The sequence below is a fragment of the Musca vetustissima genome, unplaced genomic scaffold (assembly GCF_032173495.1).
Source record: "Musca vetustissima isolate MV318-11 ecotype Yass unplaced genomic scaffold, APGP_CSIRO_Mvet_v1 utg29834, whole genome shotgun sequence".
NCBI lineage: Eukaryota > Metazoa > Arthropoda > Insecta > Diptera > Muscidae > Musca > Musca vetustissima.
In genome coordinates this window covers 18,505-36,661 of record NW_026881652.1, presented here as the reverse complement: position 1 = coordinate 36,661, position 18,157 = coordinate 18,505, and the positions used below count along the sequence as shown (strand labels likewise).

At 36.2% G+C, this 18,157-nt stretch overlaps 1 protein-coding gene across 1 annotated transcript; it reads left to right on the top strand.

Moving 5' to 3' along the window:
* Window positions 1-3,295: 3,295 nt before the first annotated feature.
* Window positions 3,296-17,253, top strand: LOC133327622 (pancreas transcription factor 1 subunit alpha-like). Its single transcript, XM_061536148.1, has 3 exons — window positions 3,296-3,486; window positions 7,662-7,969; window positions 16,889-17,253. The coding sequence occupies exons 1-3, from the start codon at window positions 3,296-3,298 to the stop codon at window positions 17,251-17,253; spliced, it is 864 nt and encodes a 287-aa protein (XP_061392132.1).
* The last annotated feature ends 904 nt before the right edge of the window (window positions 17,254-18,157 follow it).

The window sequence follows — 18,157 nt, the reverse complement described above, 5'->3', positions numbered from 1 at the left end:
TGCCACAAAATGATTCTTTAATAAATCCACGCCTAGAAGGCTGCCACAAAATGATTCTTTAATAAATCCACGCCTAAAAGGCTGCCACAAAATGATTCTTTAATAAATCAACGCCTAGAAGGCTGCCACAAAATGATTCTTTAATAAATCCACGCCTAGAAGGCTGCCACAAAATGATTCTTTAATAAATCCACGCCTAGAAGTCTGCTCGAAAATGATTCTTTAATAAATCCACGCCTAGAAGTCTGCTCGAAAATTATTCTTTAATAAATCCACGCCTAGAAGGCTGCCACAAAATGATTCTTTAATAAATCCACGCCTAGAAGGCTGCCACAAAATGATTCTTTAATAAATTCACGCCTAGAAGTCTACTCGAAAATGATTCTTTGATAAATCCACGCCTAGAAGGCTGCCACAAACTGATTCTTTAATCCACGCCTAGAAGCCCTGCAAAAAATTATTCTTTAATAAATCCACGCCCAGAAGGTTGCTAAAAAATTATTCTTTAATAAATCCACGCCTAGAAGTCAGCTCGAAAATTATTCTTTAATAAATCAACGCCTAGAAGTCTACCAAAAGATTATTCCTTAATAAATCCACGGCTAGAAGCCATCTAAAAAATTACTCCTTAAAAATTCCACGCCTTGAAGGCTGACACAAAATAAGTTTTTAATAAATGACAGTGAAAGAAATGTTCTTTAGAATCCACGCCAAGAAGGCTGCTATAAAAATTAATCTTTAATAAATCCATGCCTAGAAGGCTGCCAAGAAAGTAGTAAAGTCGGACGGGGCCGACTATGTGATACCCTTCACCACTTTGGCTATATTCAAGAAATACATCATTACAGACGTTGAATTTTTGAAGGACCATTGACATGAAAATCGACTAAGTTAAATATGTGATCTGTGTCTATATTTGAACCGACTTAACCTAACGATCAACAACCGGGTAATTTTGTATAAAGTATATATATTCTGATCAGCGTAAAATTCTATGACGATTTATGCAGGTCCGTCTTTCTGTTGTAATCAATCTAGCGACTAAACGTATTGAGATAGATCCCCAAAATGTTTAATAAAGATGACTCTTGTCTGCAGGTCGGAAGATGAGCTTTATTGGTCCACGTACCAAATGTCTCCACTAAAAATTATTAATATCGGACCAATTTTTCGGGTAGCCCCTATATAAGGGTTAACCCAGACCCATTTCGATACGTTGCGCGTAATGTTGTGCCAATCGGACACTCTTTAAAACTATAGTGCACCAATTGCTAAAAATCGGACGAACATATATATGGGAGCTCTATCTAAATCCGAACCGATTTCAATAAAAGTTGGCACACGTTAGTCTATCCTAACTTCGGTACGTTGTGCAAAATGTCATGCCAATCGGCCTAAATTTGACTCTTTGGTGCACTATTTGCTAAAAATCGGAGGAACATATATATTAGAGCTATATTTAAATCTGAACCGATTTCAATAAAACTTGGCACACGTTAGTCTATCCTAACTTCGGTACGTTGTGCAAAATGTCATGCCAATCGGCCTAAATTTGGCTCTTTGGTGCACCATTTGCGAAAAATCGTACGAAGATATATATAGGAGATATATCTAAATCTGAACCGATTTCAATAAAACTTGACATACGTTAGTCTATTCTATCTTCGGACAAAATTTGACTCTTTGGTGCACCATTTGTTAAAAATCGGACGAATATATATTTGGGAGCTATATCTAAATCTGAACCGATTTTTCCCAATTTCAATAGGGTTCGTCCCCGGGTCAAATAAATGTGCTGTGCCAAATTTCATCCAATTCGGATAATAAAGGCGACCAGCACTTATTATCCGAACATGGACAGACAGACGGACGTATGCATGTCCGTCCGTCTGTCCGTCCGTCGACTCAGAAAGTGGTTCTATGCATATTCTCAAAAGGAACCATGTGTCTATCTCGTTTCCTAATGCCTGTTACAAACATATGCACAAAGACATAATACTCTGTACCACTGTGTGTGGTAAAGGGTATAAAAATGTCCAAATTGTTTCCTGGGTTATCCTCTCCATTGCAGAAATTTAAATTCTCTTCAGGTTAATTCCGTAATATACATAAGTTTTCAACACAAAAAAAAATTGTTAAACATTTCTCCTTTACAAATTAATATTAGACATACACAGATATGCAATTAAGTTTTAGCCATCATTCCGCATTCTCCGAAACTCAAAAAATGCCCCCAAAATCCCATTGCGTCCCCCATTGAACTGGGCCAAATCAATTCTCGTCTCTGATTGGCTCTTTAGTCTATGATAAACTCCGCCCTCTGTGGATTTACTGTCCGTAAGTTTTTACCGTTTGCCATGCCAGGCATTGCCAAAAAATGGGGGTTGCCATCTCGTGTGTATGTGCCCTACTACTATCTAATGGTAACTCGAAATAGGGGAGGTTTTCCTCCCCTTTTGTTTGTTGTTTTATTTTTGCCCCTTGTGATTACAAATTAACGAAAAACCCAAACACGACTATAAGGACGATGTCGGGTGCCGTGTGTTGGCCACTTATTATCGAAACGTACAGACAAACGGAAGGCAGGAAGGAAGTTCGTGTAACGAGAAACGGATATTCACTTCACGGGAGTTAAGTGTTAAACGCCAACGCAAACAGGGACATACGTGCGGAATATCTTTGAAAAGGGCAAACAAAAGGGCCATAGCTTGAAGTGGTCATGTGCCGCGGCATAATTGATGGCACGTTTTAAGAATTAACACAGTGTTTTTTTCATTTGTAAACAAATAAATCGGAAGAAAATCGGTTACAAGCGAATTATATTAAAAAAGGGAAATTAAGTGAAAAAAAAATCAACAAAGGGAAACAAAAGTTAAATAATAAAAAATAGTGAAAATAAATTGAAAATTGTTCGAATTTTGAGGTTATCTTATCTCGATGTGTGATTTTCTGGAATAATTTACAACATACCTATCAATAGACCCCAACATAACAATGTTTTCAATACAAAAACAATAAATCATTCAAAACGGATATCATTGGCAGAGATAAGTGGAATTACCCTGCAGGTCCTTCAAAGTTTTTGGTGAAAAAATACAATCAACAACAATTGTTGTAGTTCAACACTTGTTGTTGTCTGGTGTCCCCTGAGTGTAATCAAAAGTCATCTGGAGCACGTGCCGCACACACGTTCCCAATACACCCGTTCGATATACGATTACAAGTGAAATTAATTAATAGTGTCAATATCATCGTCATCATCATAGAAAAAATAAAATCTGATTAAAATCTCATCATGTTCTCTTTGGATAATTTCGATTTGGAGGCAACTATGGCCCGTCACTTTTTTGAAGGCTCCCAGGCCACAAATGGTTCCTCATCATCGAGTTCGGAATTTTTCTTTGGCGATGATAATAGCACGGATACCGATGATGATGATGCCTATAGCAGCGGCTTCAACAGCGATCAGGAGAATACGGAGAAAACGTAAGTGCACGATATTTATAAAAAAGGATAATATGCCGGAAATTGAAAAAAAGATCCTTTACAAAATTATGGGTGAAAGGTCCTCAATATTTCATAGAAATTTCTGGTTCAAAGGTTTAAAATATGGTTTTAAGTTCTTGAAATAAAAATATTCCTAAAGATGTTAGGCTAACGGACTCTTAATGGGTTCTTAAAATAAAGGGTGAACTGTCCTCGGAACTCTCTATTAAATACAATTCTGTGCCTCGGGACTTTGGGGAAATATTCCGTACAAATTTAATGCTGAAAGGTATAAATGGGGTTTAGTTCTTAAAATTAAGATATCCCTATAGATGTCAGGTTAACGGACTCTTCATGGATTCTTAAAAAAATATCGTCTGGAAAATTAAGAAGGAAATGTCCTCGGACCCTGTTTTAAATAAAGAAATTCTGTCTCGGGGGCTTTAGGAAAATATTCCATACAAATTTTAGACCCATAGTTTTAAAAAAACAGTTTTAAGTCCTATAAATAAAAATTTCGTAAACATGCCAGGCTAACGCACCAATCTTATTCAGGTTCATGGATTCTTTGAAAAGTATTCCCTGCAAAAGTATGGGTGAAATGTCCTCGGAACTACCTATTACATAAAATTTTGTGCCGTGGGTCTTTGAGGAAATATTCCTTAAGATTTTTGAGTCCTTGAAATAATAATATTCCTAAACAGGACCTTTCTTTTTAAGGTTATTGGATCTTTAGAAAATTTCTATCTATATCTCTATATATATAAAAATTACGAGTATGTTCGTGATCGCTAAACTCAAAAACTACTGCACCGATTTTGGCCAAACTTTACTTACATGTTCTATGGGGCGTAACTCAAGAACTACTGCTCCGAATTCGACCAAACTTTATGTATGCTCTATTGGGTGTGAGGAGTGTTTCTGTGTAAAGTTTGTCCGACTGATTGCGCAATATTCTGCTTCAGAAATCGGTATTTGAAGAATAATTGCTGCCGATTTAGTGCACCTTTCATTCTTCTTCGAAATATAAATCTGCCATGAATTTACAACCAGAACCAGACTTGCAATGGAAACAAAATTTGAAGGCAAGGCAACGTTTGCCGGTTCAGCTAGAATTTTTATCAAATTCTCACAAAAATAACCATTGTAGGACATTAAAAAAATGTTTTGATTTTTTTTAATTTCACTAAAATTAATGTAAACAATAAAAACTCAAGATAGGCTGTGGAAGAAGGCCAACCCTTCCAAATATTCTTAAAATATGCTATCGAAAAACAAGGAAATGTCGCGGAAAATTTTTAAATTTTTTTGGGAAAAAATCTTTAAAAAACTATGAAATGTTGGTTGATAAATCCTGTAACAATATCCTTCAATTATATCACGCTTATAGGTCCTTGAAAAAAGAAATATCAGAATATTAGGACCATGGAATATTGTAAAATATATAAAACCAGTTACGTGACCGACCATATGTTATCCTACACAACTACCACAGAGATCTAAGTTTCTGCGGATCAATATTCCGAGCCTGCGTAGTATTGCGCAATATTAACTCTCTTCACCGATTATAAGTCAACAGCTTCTCTGCGGCATCTTTTCCGGATCATGTTTTTTCGAAGTTAACAAAAATATTGAATAAGATTAAACTTTTGTTATTTTACCCGAAAACATTGGTTCATTTGACCCGTTCATGACTGACATTCGAATTAGTAGTTCAGATCGACTTCTCCAGGAAAAGTTGTGATGTTCGCCTTATAATTGTGGCATCTAGAGCGACTAGAAAACAATAGCAGAATAAAGTTTTCGGTATATTTAATTCCTGATATATCATCTGATCATCATCGATAACCATATCCTGAACCTCATTCAAAATTCCCTAGCCATCAGCGCTACAGTTCCGCCCTCTAGTGTGGTAATGGTTATACTAAACAAAATCAGAATACATAGACCCCGGTAAAGTTTAAGTATAACTCCCACATCCGAGTACATACAACAATATAATTGGTATCGATTTTAAAGGGCAACCACACCTCTTGGATATACCACCAACTTTTCGGGTCTAGTCCTTCAGGAATAAAAATATATGCCTTAAAATACAAATTTTGTGATTTTTTACACAAAAGTCCGCCTCTATTTGGCCCGCTAAATATTGGCCGATCTTCAACAAACCATTCATGCTTATTCTTTGGCCAGATTCCCCTTCCTGGTGTAACATTTCGTGGTGTTCAGGTCATAAATGTGGCTTCTAGAGCGACCAGAAAAAAATTAGGTTGTTGGTCTTTTTCATCCCCTAAATATTAACAGATTCGGCTCTATTTGGCCCGCTAAATATTAACCGATCTTCAATAAAACAGTCAGATCATAATTGTGGCCTCTAGAGCGACCAGAAAAATAGACATAAATAAAGTTTTATGTCTATTCATCCCCAAAATATTAACTGATCATTACCAAAAATAATAGGGATCCTCTCTGGCCAGAACCCATCCTAAATGCAAAATTTCGTGACGATTGGTCCATAACGGACGGCCGGATACCAAAAATATCGAAAACGGTTGAGTACCTTTATATGGAGAGTTATCCTAAAAATTGGACCAGTATTGGACCATACCATCACCATGGCCGGCGCTTGAGTTTTGGTGGCCAATCGAAGGTGCACATTTTCAGCTGACCTCTTTGACAAGTAAACACGATCATTTTGTTTGTTGTTTACAAACTACTGGACAACGAATGTTTTCTCATCGGAGAAAACCAAATTCGGCAGTTCACCACTTTCGGCCAAGCGCAGCAACTCTTTAGCTTTTTTGGGTCTATTTTCTTTTTGTAGCGGTGTAAGTTCTTGCACTTTTTAGAATTTTAATGGCTTTGCCATGAACTCATTTTTCTATATTTGCCGAATGGAATATTGCGATTTGTTTTCGGCCACTGCGACGCGGGTTTCGATCATGTTGCTTATTTACTTTTCGAACCATTTCTACTGATGTTGCTTCTTTTCTGGAAAATTCTCACCAAAATGCTTTTGTACGCTTGTAAACAATATAATCAGCTGTCACTGGAATAATTTTGACAGCTGTCGGACGAGTGGCTTAGAAATGACAGCAGTCTGAAGTTGCTTGCAGTTTTTTTCATCTCACCCTGTATATACATTGTCGGGTCTTCGATGTATATTTCGAGGTGCTGCAAACGGAATGACAAAATACACTCCATCTTATGTCGTAGGGTATAACAAATACAAATTCATAAGTACTTGAGGAACAATTCGCAATACCGTACTGTAACATAGGTCCTTGAAAATATTAAAAAAAATCCTCTTTGGAGGTCCATCGTCTTCAATGAATTTAGGTTGATAAACTCATGTTAATAGAAAATATTCTAGTTCAATCTTAAAATAATTTAAATAAATCTGGATTCTGGAAAAAAATTACAATAGTGCAGACTGATAAGTTCTAGATCCTTAAAAATATTCTATAAAAAATCATTGATAAAAAAATCTATCATTGAAAAGAATAACCTTCTAAACATGCAGGTTGATATTCCCATTGACAAACGATAATGGATCCAATAATCATAATCTTTGGTGAATTCCTAAAGTCTTTGGAAAAACATTCATTACAAACCCTCCAAGACGATTGAAGCCCATTTTTAGAGCCACTTCAGTGGTATGACAGCAAATATACATTTACACAGGGGCTATGACAACACGGATACATAACATTAGAATGTTCTACGATGAGAATTTTCTTCTACTTTAAGACCCGAATGATACCTTCACATCGGTCTGAAAGCTCGGCTAGACCATTTAGAAACGAAGAAATTGGCGCAGACACAAACAATTCGATCGTTTATATAACTTTCTTCGATGGCGCCAAAAAATGACATTGCGAAGACCACTACTGGAACATTTTCACAGAGACAGAAAAAGTTCTCGAATATCATATTAGATTGGGATTAGGACTTTATTTAACATGCTTCGGAATGTCCGATTTGGGCCAAATATGCCCCGTTTTGTTGTATGATTTGTTGCCATTTTAAATGTAACTTCATAATGCCTCTCTCATAGAAGCCCTGCTCTCTATTTGCAAAAAAAATCTAGTTAATAGCAATTGTTAGTAATAATATTAGAAAATATGATTTAAATGTATTTTTAATAATAAAAAATTCCCTTCGTCTATTTTCAGCCGACCACACAAAATGCGACGCATGAAATGCGCTTCGCAGGTGGCGCAACAGCGTCAAGCAGCCAATTTGCGGGAACGTCGACGCATGCAATCGATCAATGAAGCATTTGAAGGTCTGAGATCGCATATACCCACATTGCCGTATGAAAAACGTCTCAGTAAAGTGGATACTTTGAAATTGGCCATAAGTTATATCACATTCCTTAGCGAAATGGTTAAAAAGGATAAAAATGGCAATGAACCGGGATTGACGCTGAAGCGAAAATATCAAAAGGAGCCACCAAAGAAGATAATTTTGAAAGATCGATGTAAGTATTTGTATTTGTTTTGTAAAAAAATGTACGCCTTCAATAGGTTTGGACTTAAAAAAAATAGTTTTTCGAACCTTCAATATGCCTGGATTATTTAAAGAATTATATTTTCAAAGCTTCAATAGATTCCGAATTCTTTAAAGATAATTTTTTCGAAGATCCAGGGCTATTGAAGGCGAGAACAATATTTTAAAAATCTGCACCTATTGAAAGTTCGAAAAAAATTTTTGTTGAAAAATATTCTTAAACATCATCGTCTTTTTGCTGATGGAGAAAAATAAAAAAAAATCAAATAACCCAAAAACCCGATCCCATATTTCTTCAACCACTTATCCCATTTGAGTTGGCATTTTTGAATAATATTCAATTACAATAAAATTTATTTCTGTTGTGACATTTCAAAATATATTTTTTTTTCGAAAAAAAAAATATTCAAATTGCTTACAAAATATGAGTTTTTCTTCCAAAAAAAAAAAATCCATTCACAATTGGAAACCCTTTTTGGGAAATCAGACCCCAAATTTAAATTATCTTCCATTGTTGTACCATAACGAATTACCACAAAGTTCGGGTGTTTCAAAATAAATTGAACGATCGATCTTCGTGCAGTCAGCTTTCCATTCGTTTTGAATAGAAAAATTATTAACCAAAAGACCATGACGAAATTTGTGGAAATACATTTTCATTTCAGTTTTAGTGCCGTTTGGCTACCGGGCCATAAGCGATTTTCGTATCTGGCGAAATTTCTTTCGACTGCAACAAATTGTCGGAAATATAAATTGTCTGTGTGGTAATCCGGATAGGTATGCTTCTCCATAAGTGTGAAAATTCTAATTAGTTACAGACGGATGTTTTTTCCGTTCATCCTCATCACCATCCATGAATGAAGAAATAGAGGGGCGAGGAGACGAGCGAAATCGGGTGGTTGGACTATTTGCAATCACCATCGTCATCGTCACGAATGTGGTTCGCCCGCTGATGATTACCCCTTGGTGATGATCAACAACTAAGGATGATTTTGTTGTTGTTGTTTTGGTGCATTACTCTCTCTACCACCCTTAAATGTTTGTGGTTTTCATAACTATCCAACACAAAACATTTAAGATAACCATCTTCATCACGATATCGAAATGTCTGTCCACACAAATTTTGTGTCTCCATGGCCACAACCATATGTTTTGGGTATTCATTACAAAAACCCCTGACATTGATTGAATATCAAAATATTACCAAAGTACACATCGATGATGATGATTGCGTGATTTTGCACAAAACATTTCAATATTCTCTATTCAGAGAGAACAAATTGATTTGAATATTTTGAGAAGATCGTTTATCGGGATATTTGGAATTTTTGATTAGATTATTGTTTTATATGGAGGGACATAGAAATATGGAGGTGGTACGTTAGCCGATTAGCCTATCAACAAGATCAGTGCAGCTGCTGTGGGCGTAATTTACTTTACGTTCGGAAGTTTGGAGGTTAAATTTTGCCAAAAACAAATAAATAAATATGTTTCGAGATCTCGGTACTATGAGCGATTCGGGGTACTATGAGCGCAAAGACAGGCTCATGAGACAATATATGACAAAGGACAAGTAGACCTTCCTAACTAAGTGTAAAAACTGAATCATATTAAGGTATAGTTACCATATACACGATTCATCCGATTTTATGCAGAAATTCCGTCGGCTTATACGAATCTCCAAATGTGATTCAAATCAATTCGTACTTGATTCCGTAAATAGTGTAGATTAGAGGAGCTTCAGAAGGTTGTAAGACTACCGAATACCCCTTAAATGTCTTCTACGTATTCGGGAACATGTAGATATTACGGAAAAGGCTCTTCAGAAAATTCGAACTCTAATTGCCCTTTTTATAAGGCTTTATGATTATGGACTAATTCTAAATCCCTGACATCTTTCTTGTATCTGGAAATAACCCCTTTGAGAATTTGTCCTTTTTTCGGAATGATTCTGATTATAAACAACCTCGTGGAACTTATAGTGACTATATATTTTCTCTCTTAAAAATTAATTTCTTATTATCCAATTCCGATCCTCCTAGTGTCGTTTTTTTTTTTTTTGTGGGGCTCCTGAGCATTAGGAGAACATGAAGAGTTTTCATTATTGTTATATAAAAAAACGTGCAATGCGGGGACCATGGGTTAAAACGATTTAATTGTTAATTATTGTATCACTGAAATAGTTGGGGCAAAAACATCACATTTTATCGAACTATTATTTTTTACCGAGCTATGGCTGCATTTAAATTTTGACGTCATGACAATAATTAATGATTCGATTCCGGCTATAAATCCTTTAAATCAGTTTTTGGTTGCTGTGGACAGAGTTCAACCTTCTTTTTGTAAAATAAACAAAAACCAGTGAGCGAAGCAGTATAGTCGGACGGCGCCGACCATACGATACAACTACACAACTTCCACGGAACTCTAACATTCTGCGGATTTTTATTCCGAGCCTGGGCAATATTTCGTGATAGTTGTACCCTCTTGCCCGCTTAGAGGTCAACAGCAAATCTTCCTTACACTGACATATTTTTATTACTTGTACATATTCCCTTCACCGTGGCTTGTGTTTCGTTGTTCGGCTTATAATTGTGGCCTATAGATCGACTTGAAAAATGTAACACAAACAAATTAAGTTTTCGGTCCACTTCATCCCAATATTATTATCTGATCCTCACCGAAAATTAGAGGTGTTGTCCTTGACCATACCTGGATCCTCATGGTAAATTTCAAAGCTAACAGCGCTATATTTCCGTCCTCTAGTGTGGTAATGGTTTACTAAATAATACATACAACAATATAATTGATATCAACTTAAAGGTCCATCCTGAGTCAAAATCAAATTTATTATACCCTACACAACTATGTTGTCACTGTATTATAGCTTTGTGCAGCTCCAAGAGTTTGTAACGCCGCGAAATATTGGTCCTAGACCCACGTTTAAATATACCGATCGTCTCGACTAACAGAGTCGATCTAGACATGTGTGTCCGTCCGTCTGTCCATTATAATTTGTAAACACAATACAGGCCACAGTTATGGACCAATCTTCACGAAATTTTGCATGTAGGATGGGTTCTGGCCAATGAAGACCCCTATTGTTTTTGGTAAGGATAAAATATTTAGAGGGTGGATGGACCAAAAACTTTATTTTTGCCTGATTTTGTGGTTGCTCCAGAGGCCGCAATATCGCGAGTTTTTATAAAGATCGGTCAATATTTAGCGGGTCAAATGGACCATGATTAGGCTACACAATTGAAGGCCGAATATGACACCACAACCCACAGTGAAGGGAGTCTGTACTGAATCTATACTAATAAAAGAGTAAAGTGATTGATTTAACGATTCATCAACGTCCAGACTAAACGGCTGAAGCTAGAATCTTGAAATTTCGGGTGAGGGTCACTCTTGGTCCAAAGGTAACTGATAAGGCTGTGTTTTTGGAAATTCGTACTAGAACGGTACGAAAAGTACTAAAAAGTACTTAATGTGATACCATTTGTATTTGGCGAACCAGTAGAGCTTGAACTCTGAAATTTGGATTGAGGGGCATTCATGGAGTGCAGAATAGCAAAGGGATTTTTGGAAATTGGAACTATAACTATCCGAAAAGTACGAAAATGTACTAAATTTGGTACAATTCTGTAGCGCTAAAAACTTTAAATTTGGAGTGTGAATTATGGTTGAGAAGTAGGGTCATTTAAGGATATGGTTTTGAAAGCGTGTACTCATGTGTACGAAAAGTACTATATGGTACTATATTTGGTACAAATTTAATTTGGAGATACAGTCGACTTTTCGATCTTTCGATTTTGTCAAATAGATTTTCGACTTTAACTGACTTCTGCAAAATCGACTAAAAATTTGATTTTTTATATAAATTATTGTGAATAGATAATGTAAAGTTCCGGAAAGTACAATTTTTGGCCAAGTATTTATGAAGAAAATCGAAAGTCGATCTTGAAATGTCGACTTTACGATTATCTCATAGATCAAAAGTCGACTTCGACTTTTAGACTTTACAAAACAAAAAGTCGATTAATCGATTAGTCGAAAGTGTTCACTTATGTGTACAAAAAATACTAAATCGTACTATAATTGGTACAATTTGGATTTGAGTGAACCGATAGAGTTGGAAGAATGAAATTTGGTGTTAGGATCATTGTAGGGATGTAGGATTAGGTTCAGGATTCAATTTAAAAAAATAATACTTATGGGTACTAAATGGTACTAAATTTGGTACAATTTGAATTTTAGGTGAACCAATAGTACTAGAATCATGAAATTTGGAGTCAGGATAACTGTTAAGGTGTAAGATTGAAATATGTAGGAAGTTTTAGAAATTTGTACTAATGTGTACTAAATTTGTTACAATTTTAATTGCGGGTGCACTAATAGAGTTGGAATCCTGAAACTTTGATTTGGGATGAGTACTACTGTGTACTAAATATGGTACAATTTAAATTGTGGTTGAACCAATAGAGTTGGAATCCTGAAACTTGGATTTGGAATCATTGTAGGGGTTGGGGTATTTAGGAAGTTTTGGAAATTCGTACTACTGTGTACTAAAGTTGGTACAATTTAAATTGTGGATGAACCAATAGAGTTGTAATCCTGCAATTTGAATTTGGAATTATTGTGGGGGTGTAGGATCGGGGTATGCATGAAGTTTTTTTGGATGGTTGAAGAGGGTACTTATGGAAATAATAAGTGCTAAATGGGAAAATTTGGATTTGGATGAACCTGTAGAACTCGAATCATGAAATTTGGTACTAAATGCTACTCAAATTTAATTTATGGTCGATATTAATGTGTGGATTGTTAATGTAGTTTGCTGTGAAAATAAAATAATATGTTAATACATCTTTAAATATTTCCTACATTCGCTAACGAAGTTGCGCGCATATACTAGTATTAGTAATAGTTGTTGACCTCTAGTTTATCAAGAGGGTCGCAAAGCATTGCCATCTTACTAGATTGTAGCACTTTGGATCTTCTAATTTTTGTCCAAAAATTCCACACCCATTTTTCTAAAATTATTTCATATTTCTCAAAGAATCCTACCACCAATTTTCTAAAAATATTCTTTAAAAAATACGCCATTTTTTTCTAAAAAATTTTCTTTAAAAAAAACCAGTCATATTTTTTATTGTAAAAATATTCTTCTATTTTTTATACCCTACACAACATGTTGTGTGGGTATTATAGCTTTGTGCAGCCCCAAAAGTTTGTAATGCAGCGAAATATTGGTCCTAGACCCACTTTTATGTATACCGATCGTCATATCTCGATTAGCTGAGTCAATCTAGACATGTGTGTCTGTTCGCCCGTCTGTCCATTATAATTTGTAAGCACAATACAGGCCACAGTTATGGACCAATCTTCACGAAATTTTGCATGTAGGATGGGTTCTGGCCAATGAAGACCCCTTTTGTTTTTGTTAAAGATCGGTTAATATTTATGGGATGAAATGGACCAAAAACTTTATTTTTGTCTGATTTTCTGGTCACTCCAGAGGCCGCAATTATGTTCCAAATATGGCGAATTTTTACATGGAGAAGGGGATCGGTCCAAACAATAAGCATGCCTGTTTTGATAAAGATCGGTCAATATTTAATGGGTCAAAACAAAAAAAAAATTACCAAATTTGTATTTTATAGCGTATATATTTATCCCTGAAGGACATGGACCCCAGAAGTTGATAGTATATCCAAGAGGCGTGGTTAACCTTTAAATTGATACCAATTATATTGTCGTATGTATTTAAAGGTGCTTACGTATTCCTATATTATTTAGTAACCCATTCCCACACTAGAGGGCGGAAATATAGCGCTGATCGCTTTGAAAATTGCCATGAGATTCCAGGTATGGACAAGGACAACGGCTATAATTTTCGGTAATGATCAGATACTAATTTTGGGATGAAGTGGACTGAAAACATAATTTTTTGGTGATTTTTTTTCGAGTCGATCTATAGGCCACAACTGAAAGTCGAACATCGAACAACGCAACTCACGGTGAAGTTAATCTGGAGAAGTAATTAGAAGAGCTTTACTAAATATTAATTAGTAATATTTGTTGATATCAAGAGGGTGCAAATATCGGTCAAGAGGGTGCAAATATCGCGAAATATTGCCCAAACTCCGAATATAGAACTACAGAGAGTTATATTTTCGTGGAAGTTGTGTAGGGTATCATATGCTCGGCCCCGTCCGACTATACTGCTCTGCTCACTGGTTTATTGTAAAACCAGTGAGCGAAGCAGTATAGTCGGACGGGGCCGACCATACGATACCCTACACAACTACCACGGAACTCAAATTTTCTGCGGATGTTTATTCCGAGCCTGGGCAATATTTCGTGATATTGGCATCCTCTTGCCCGATTATATCCTCACACTGACATATTTTCCGAATATTACGAGTATTCAGTACAGCTTTTGTCCAGATTCGCTTCACCGTGGGTTGTGTTGTGATGATCGGCTTTCATTTGTGGTCTATAAATCGACTCGAAAAAAACACAAAAAATTAAGTTTTCGGTCCACTTCATTCCAAAAGTATTATCTGACCATCACCGAAAATTATAGGCGTTGTCCTTGACTATAACTGGAACCTTATGGAACATTTCAAAGCGATCAGCGCTATAGTTCCGCGCTCTAGAGTGATAATGGGTTACTAAATAATATACGGATACGGAGATGCCTGTAAATATTTAGGTGTAACTCCCACATCCGAGCACATACAACAATATAATTGGTATTAATTTAAAGGTCAACCACTCCTCTTGGATATAATATAGACTTCTCGGGTCTATGTCCTTCAGGGGTAAATATATACGCTATAGAATACAAATTTTGCCATTTTTCACACAAAAGTCAGGGTCTATTTGACCCGCTAAATATTGACCATTCTTTATCAAAACAGGCACGTTTATTCTTTGGCCCGATCCCTTTCTCCATGCAAAATTTCATTACGTTCGGGCCATTATTGCGGCCTCTGGAGCGACCCGAAAAACCGACAAAAATTTAGTATTTGGTCCATTTCATCCCCTAAATATTAACCGATCTTTCCCAAAAACAATAGGGGTCTTCATTGGCCAGAACCCATCCTACATGCAAAATTTCGTGAAGATTGGTCCTTTACTGTGGCCTGTATCGTGTTTACAAATTATAATGGACAGACGGACGGACGGACACACATGTCTAGATCAACTCAGCTAGTTGAGATATGACGATCGGTATACTTAAAGGTGGGTCTAGGACTAATATTTCGCGGCGTTACAAACTTTTAAGGCTGCACAAAGCTATAATACCCTGACAACATAGTTGTGTAGGGTATAAATATTCTTCAAAAAGTTCACTTCCATTTCTTAAAAAAATTACTCTTATTTTAGGTCTTGAAAAAATATTTTTAAGAAATCCAGGCCTATCTTTTTAAAAAAATATCCACGCTTAATTTTTATAAAAAAAAATCAAAAAATCTTCTCCATTTCCTTTTCGTAAATTTCCACGTGTCTTTTGCAAAAAAAGTTCAACCTTCAAATGTTTCGAACGTCATTCCGCCATGTCAGGTAATAATATATTACAAATATGTATTGTACGAATATGGCATCTAGATAATTACCATGTGAGAAAATTTTCAGCTGCTCACAAAACCCCCCTCCCCCTAACAAAAAGAAAAACGACAAAACAAAATGACAATAATGTCAGGTTACTACAACCTCAGGATAGATAGGCGAAAGCTTTGCTCTGGTTTTCCTCAATGGAAAAAATGTAACAAAAACCCAATATTTTTTTTGGAGGGTTGAGGTGGGAAGTTGGTGTGGGTAGTGGGAGTTATTGATGTTAATACACGCAACATTGTCTCCACCTCCTCCTCCTCACAATTCCCCCTTGTTTTTATTTTTTTCCTTTTTGTTTCGTTTTCGTTGAATGAAAATGTATTTTCAGTTTATAATCCTTGTCAAAGGACATAGATTCCGCACAACTGGCAATTGTTCACACCAACTTGCAACACTTGAAATTTTGTGTGTGACAACCAAATGTCTGAACATGATGGTTACATGCGGAAACACATCCCTGAAAAATAGCATCAAATTGTAATGCTAATTTCGCAGCAACAACAACACCCCCTCCCCCAAATTTTCCCATTTCTCTCCTAATAAAGCTCTTGAGTACAAGTTTCCGTTCTGAAATTATTTGCGCTCCAGAAGAGGTGGCCACAAAAATGTTTCACACCCGCATAAATTCGTCTACCTTCATCATCGCAACAAATTGCCGGGGCAGGAACAAAATAAACAAGTGCAAGGGGAAGTAGAGAGTGCCAACACCCTTCAAAAATGTGTTATCCATTTCTGATTGGAAGATTCACAGCTGATGGGTGGTTGGTTGGTTGGCAGAACATATCCCTTGGCTTCCGAAAATGTTTGTGTTTGTGCGGCAGACAATTAAATCCCTGCACAGCATGCAGCTGCAACAATAAGGGCTTTTGTTTGCATTACAAACCCACCCCTTTTCCTTGCTCATCCTTCGGTTTGTTGGCGAAAATCTCCGACACTTTAAACGTCAGTCATTTTGGCCACTAATGGCATTGTAATGTAGACACTAATGTTTTCTCAAGTGTTTTCAAATTAAATAAAACTGCAAACAAGACAACAAAAACAACAACAACTCGAGAAAAAAATCCTCCCTGTAAATAGCTAGGGAGACAGACAGGCAAAAATAACAGGGTTGAGATGGGACCTTTAAGTCTCCGTTTTTTAATTTCCAAAATTGACACTTTTTTTAAATTTTTTAATCCTTTCTTCCTTTTTAACTTTTCAAAACGGCTTAACTCCAAAACCTTAATTAAAAAAAATCTAATAATATCCTTTCTCTGTCTTTCCACAGCCGGCGGCATGGCCCATTCTTTATCGTGGTATCGTCGTGGCGATCGTTATCCTGGCAGCAAATTATATGCCCGCACCTGGACACCAGAAGATCCCAGATCGCATATAACCCATTCGGTGGCCCATCATCTACAGCAGCAACAACAACAACAGCAGCATCAGCAACAACAACTCTCCCAACAGCAGCAGCAACAACAACAATCTCAAACCTCTCCATCACAATCATCACATCATCGCTACAGTTCACCAACATCTTGTAGCTCCCCGTCGGAAACATCTTCGCTAAACGATACCCAGAGTACGATACGAAGTTGCCATGAACTCTTTAATGAAATGCAACAACAACAAAATGGTTTGGAAATCTAAAAACTTTGAGGGATTTTGATGGAAAATTAATTTAGAAAAAAAAAATTGGGAATAAAAAAAAATATGGGAAAATGGGATTTGGCGAGAAGGGAAGTTTTTGAAAATTTCATAGTTTTCTCAGGACGTAATCGGATTTTCCAGGTTATCATATTTCTGGGAATTCATTGATGCCATTCAAAAATTATTCGAACATGATTAGACTAATCAGCATCTGAGGCGATTTTTTTCATTCAAAGTCATGGTCCTGTTTACGCCTTAAGAAAATTGGGAGTAAGAAAAAGTATCCAAATTCCGCAGGAATCCAGAATATCAAAAAGGAAAAATAGGAAAATTGCAGTTTGGGTAAAGAGCAGTTCTTGTAATGCTTTATAATATCTCAGGAGGTAAACAGGCCTATAGGGATATAAAAATTCTGAGAATTACTTCTTTCTTTGAAAGTAATTAACCCTATTCGATCTAACAGCTCCTGATGATGGTCCTAATACGAATTAAAAAAATTTTAATTGTATTTGACCTATCAACTCTTGAGACCATTTTTTTTCTTTTAAATTCGTGGTCCTGTTGGCCACAAATGCAAAAAAACCAGTTGGACCCTCCAGATACTGGGAACTTATTATACTATATGTGCGATAAATTCCCAGGAAACTTATTACACAGATAGTTCCTTATTCTATAATGAAACCCTGAACTATAGAAAATTCCCTCCAGACGTTCCTGCAGTTGATTTTTCCAGCTGGTCCTGCATGTGATATTTTACTGTTCATGATTTTTGAAAATTATGTCCTATTTCCTCAGTGTTATCTAGATAAGCTCTTGAAAAAATTATATCCCTGGAACTGGACACTCTGTTATATAAGAAGTGGTTACTCTGATATTAATTCTATGCGGAACCCTAGGCAATAAG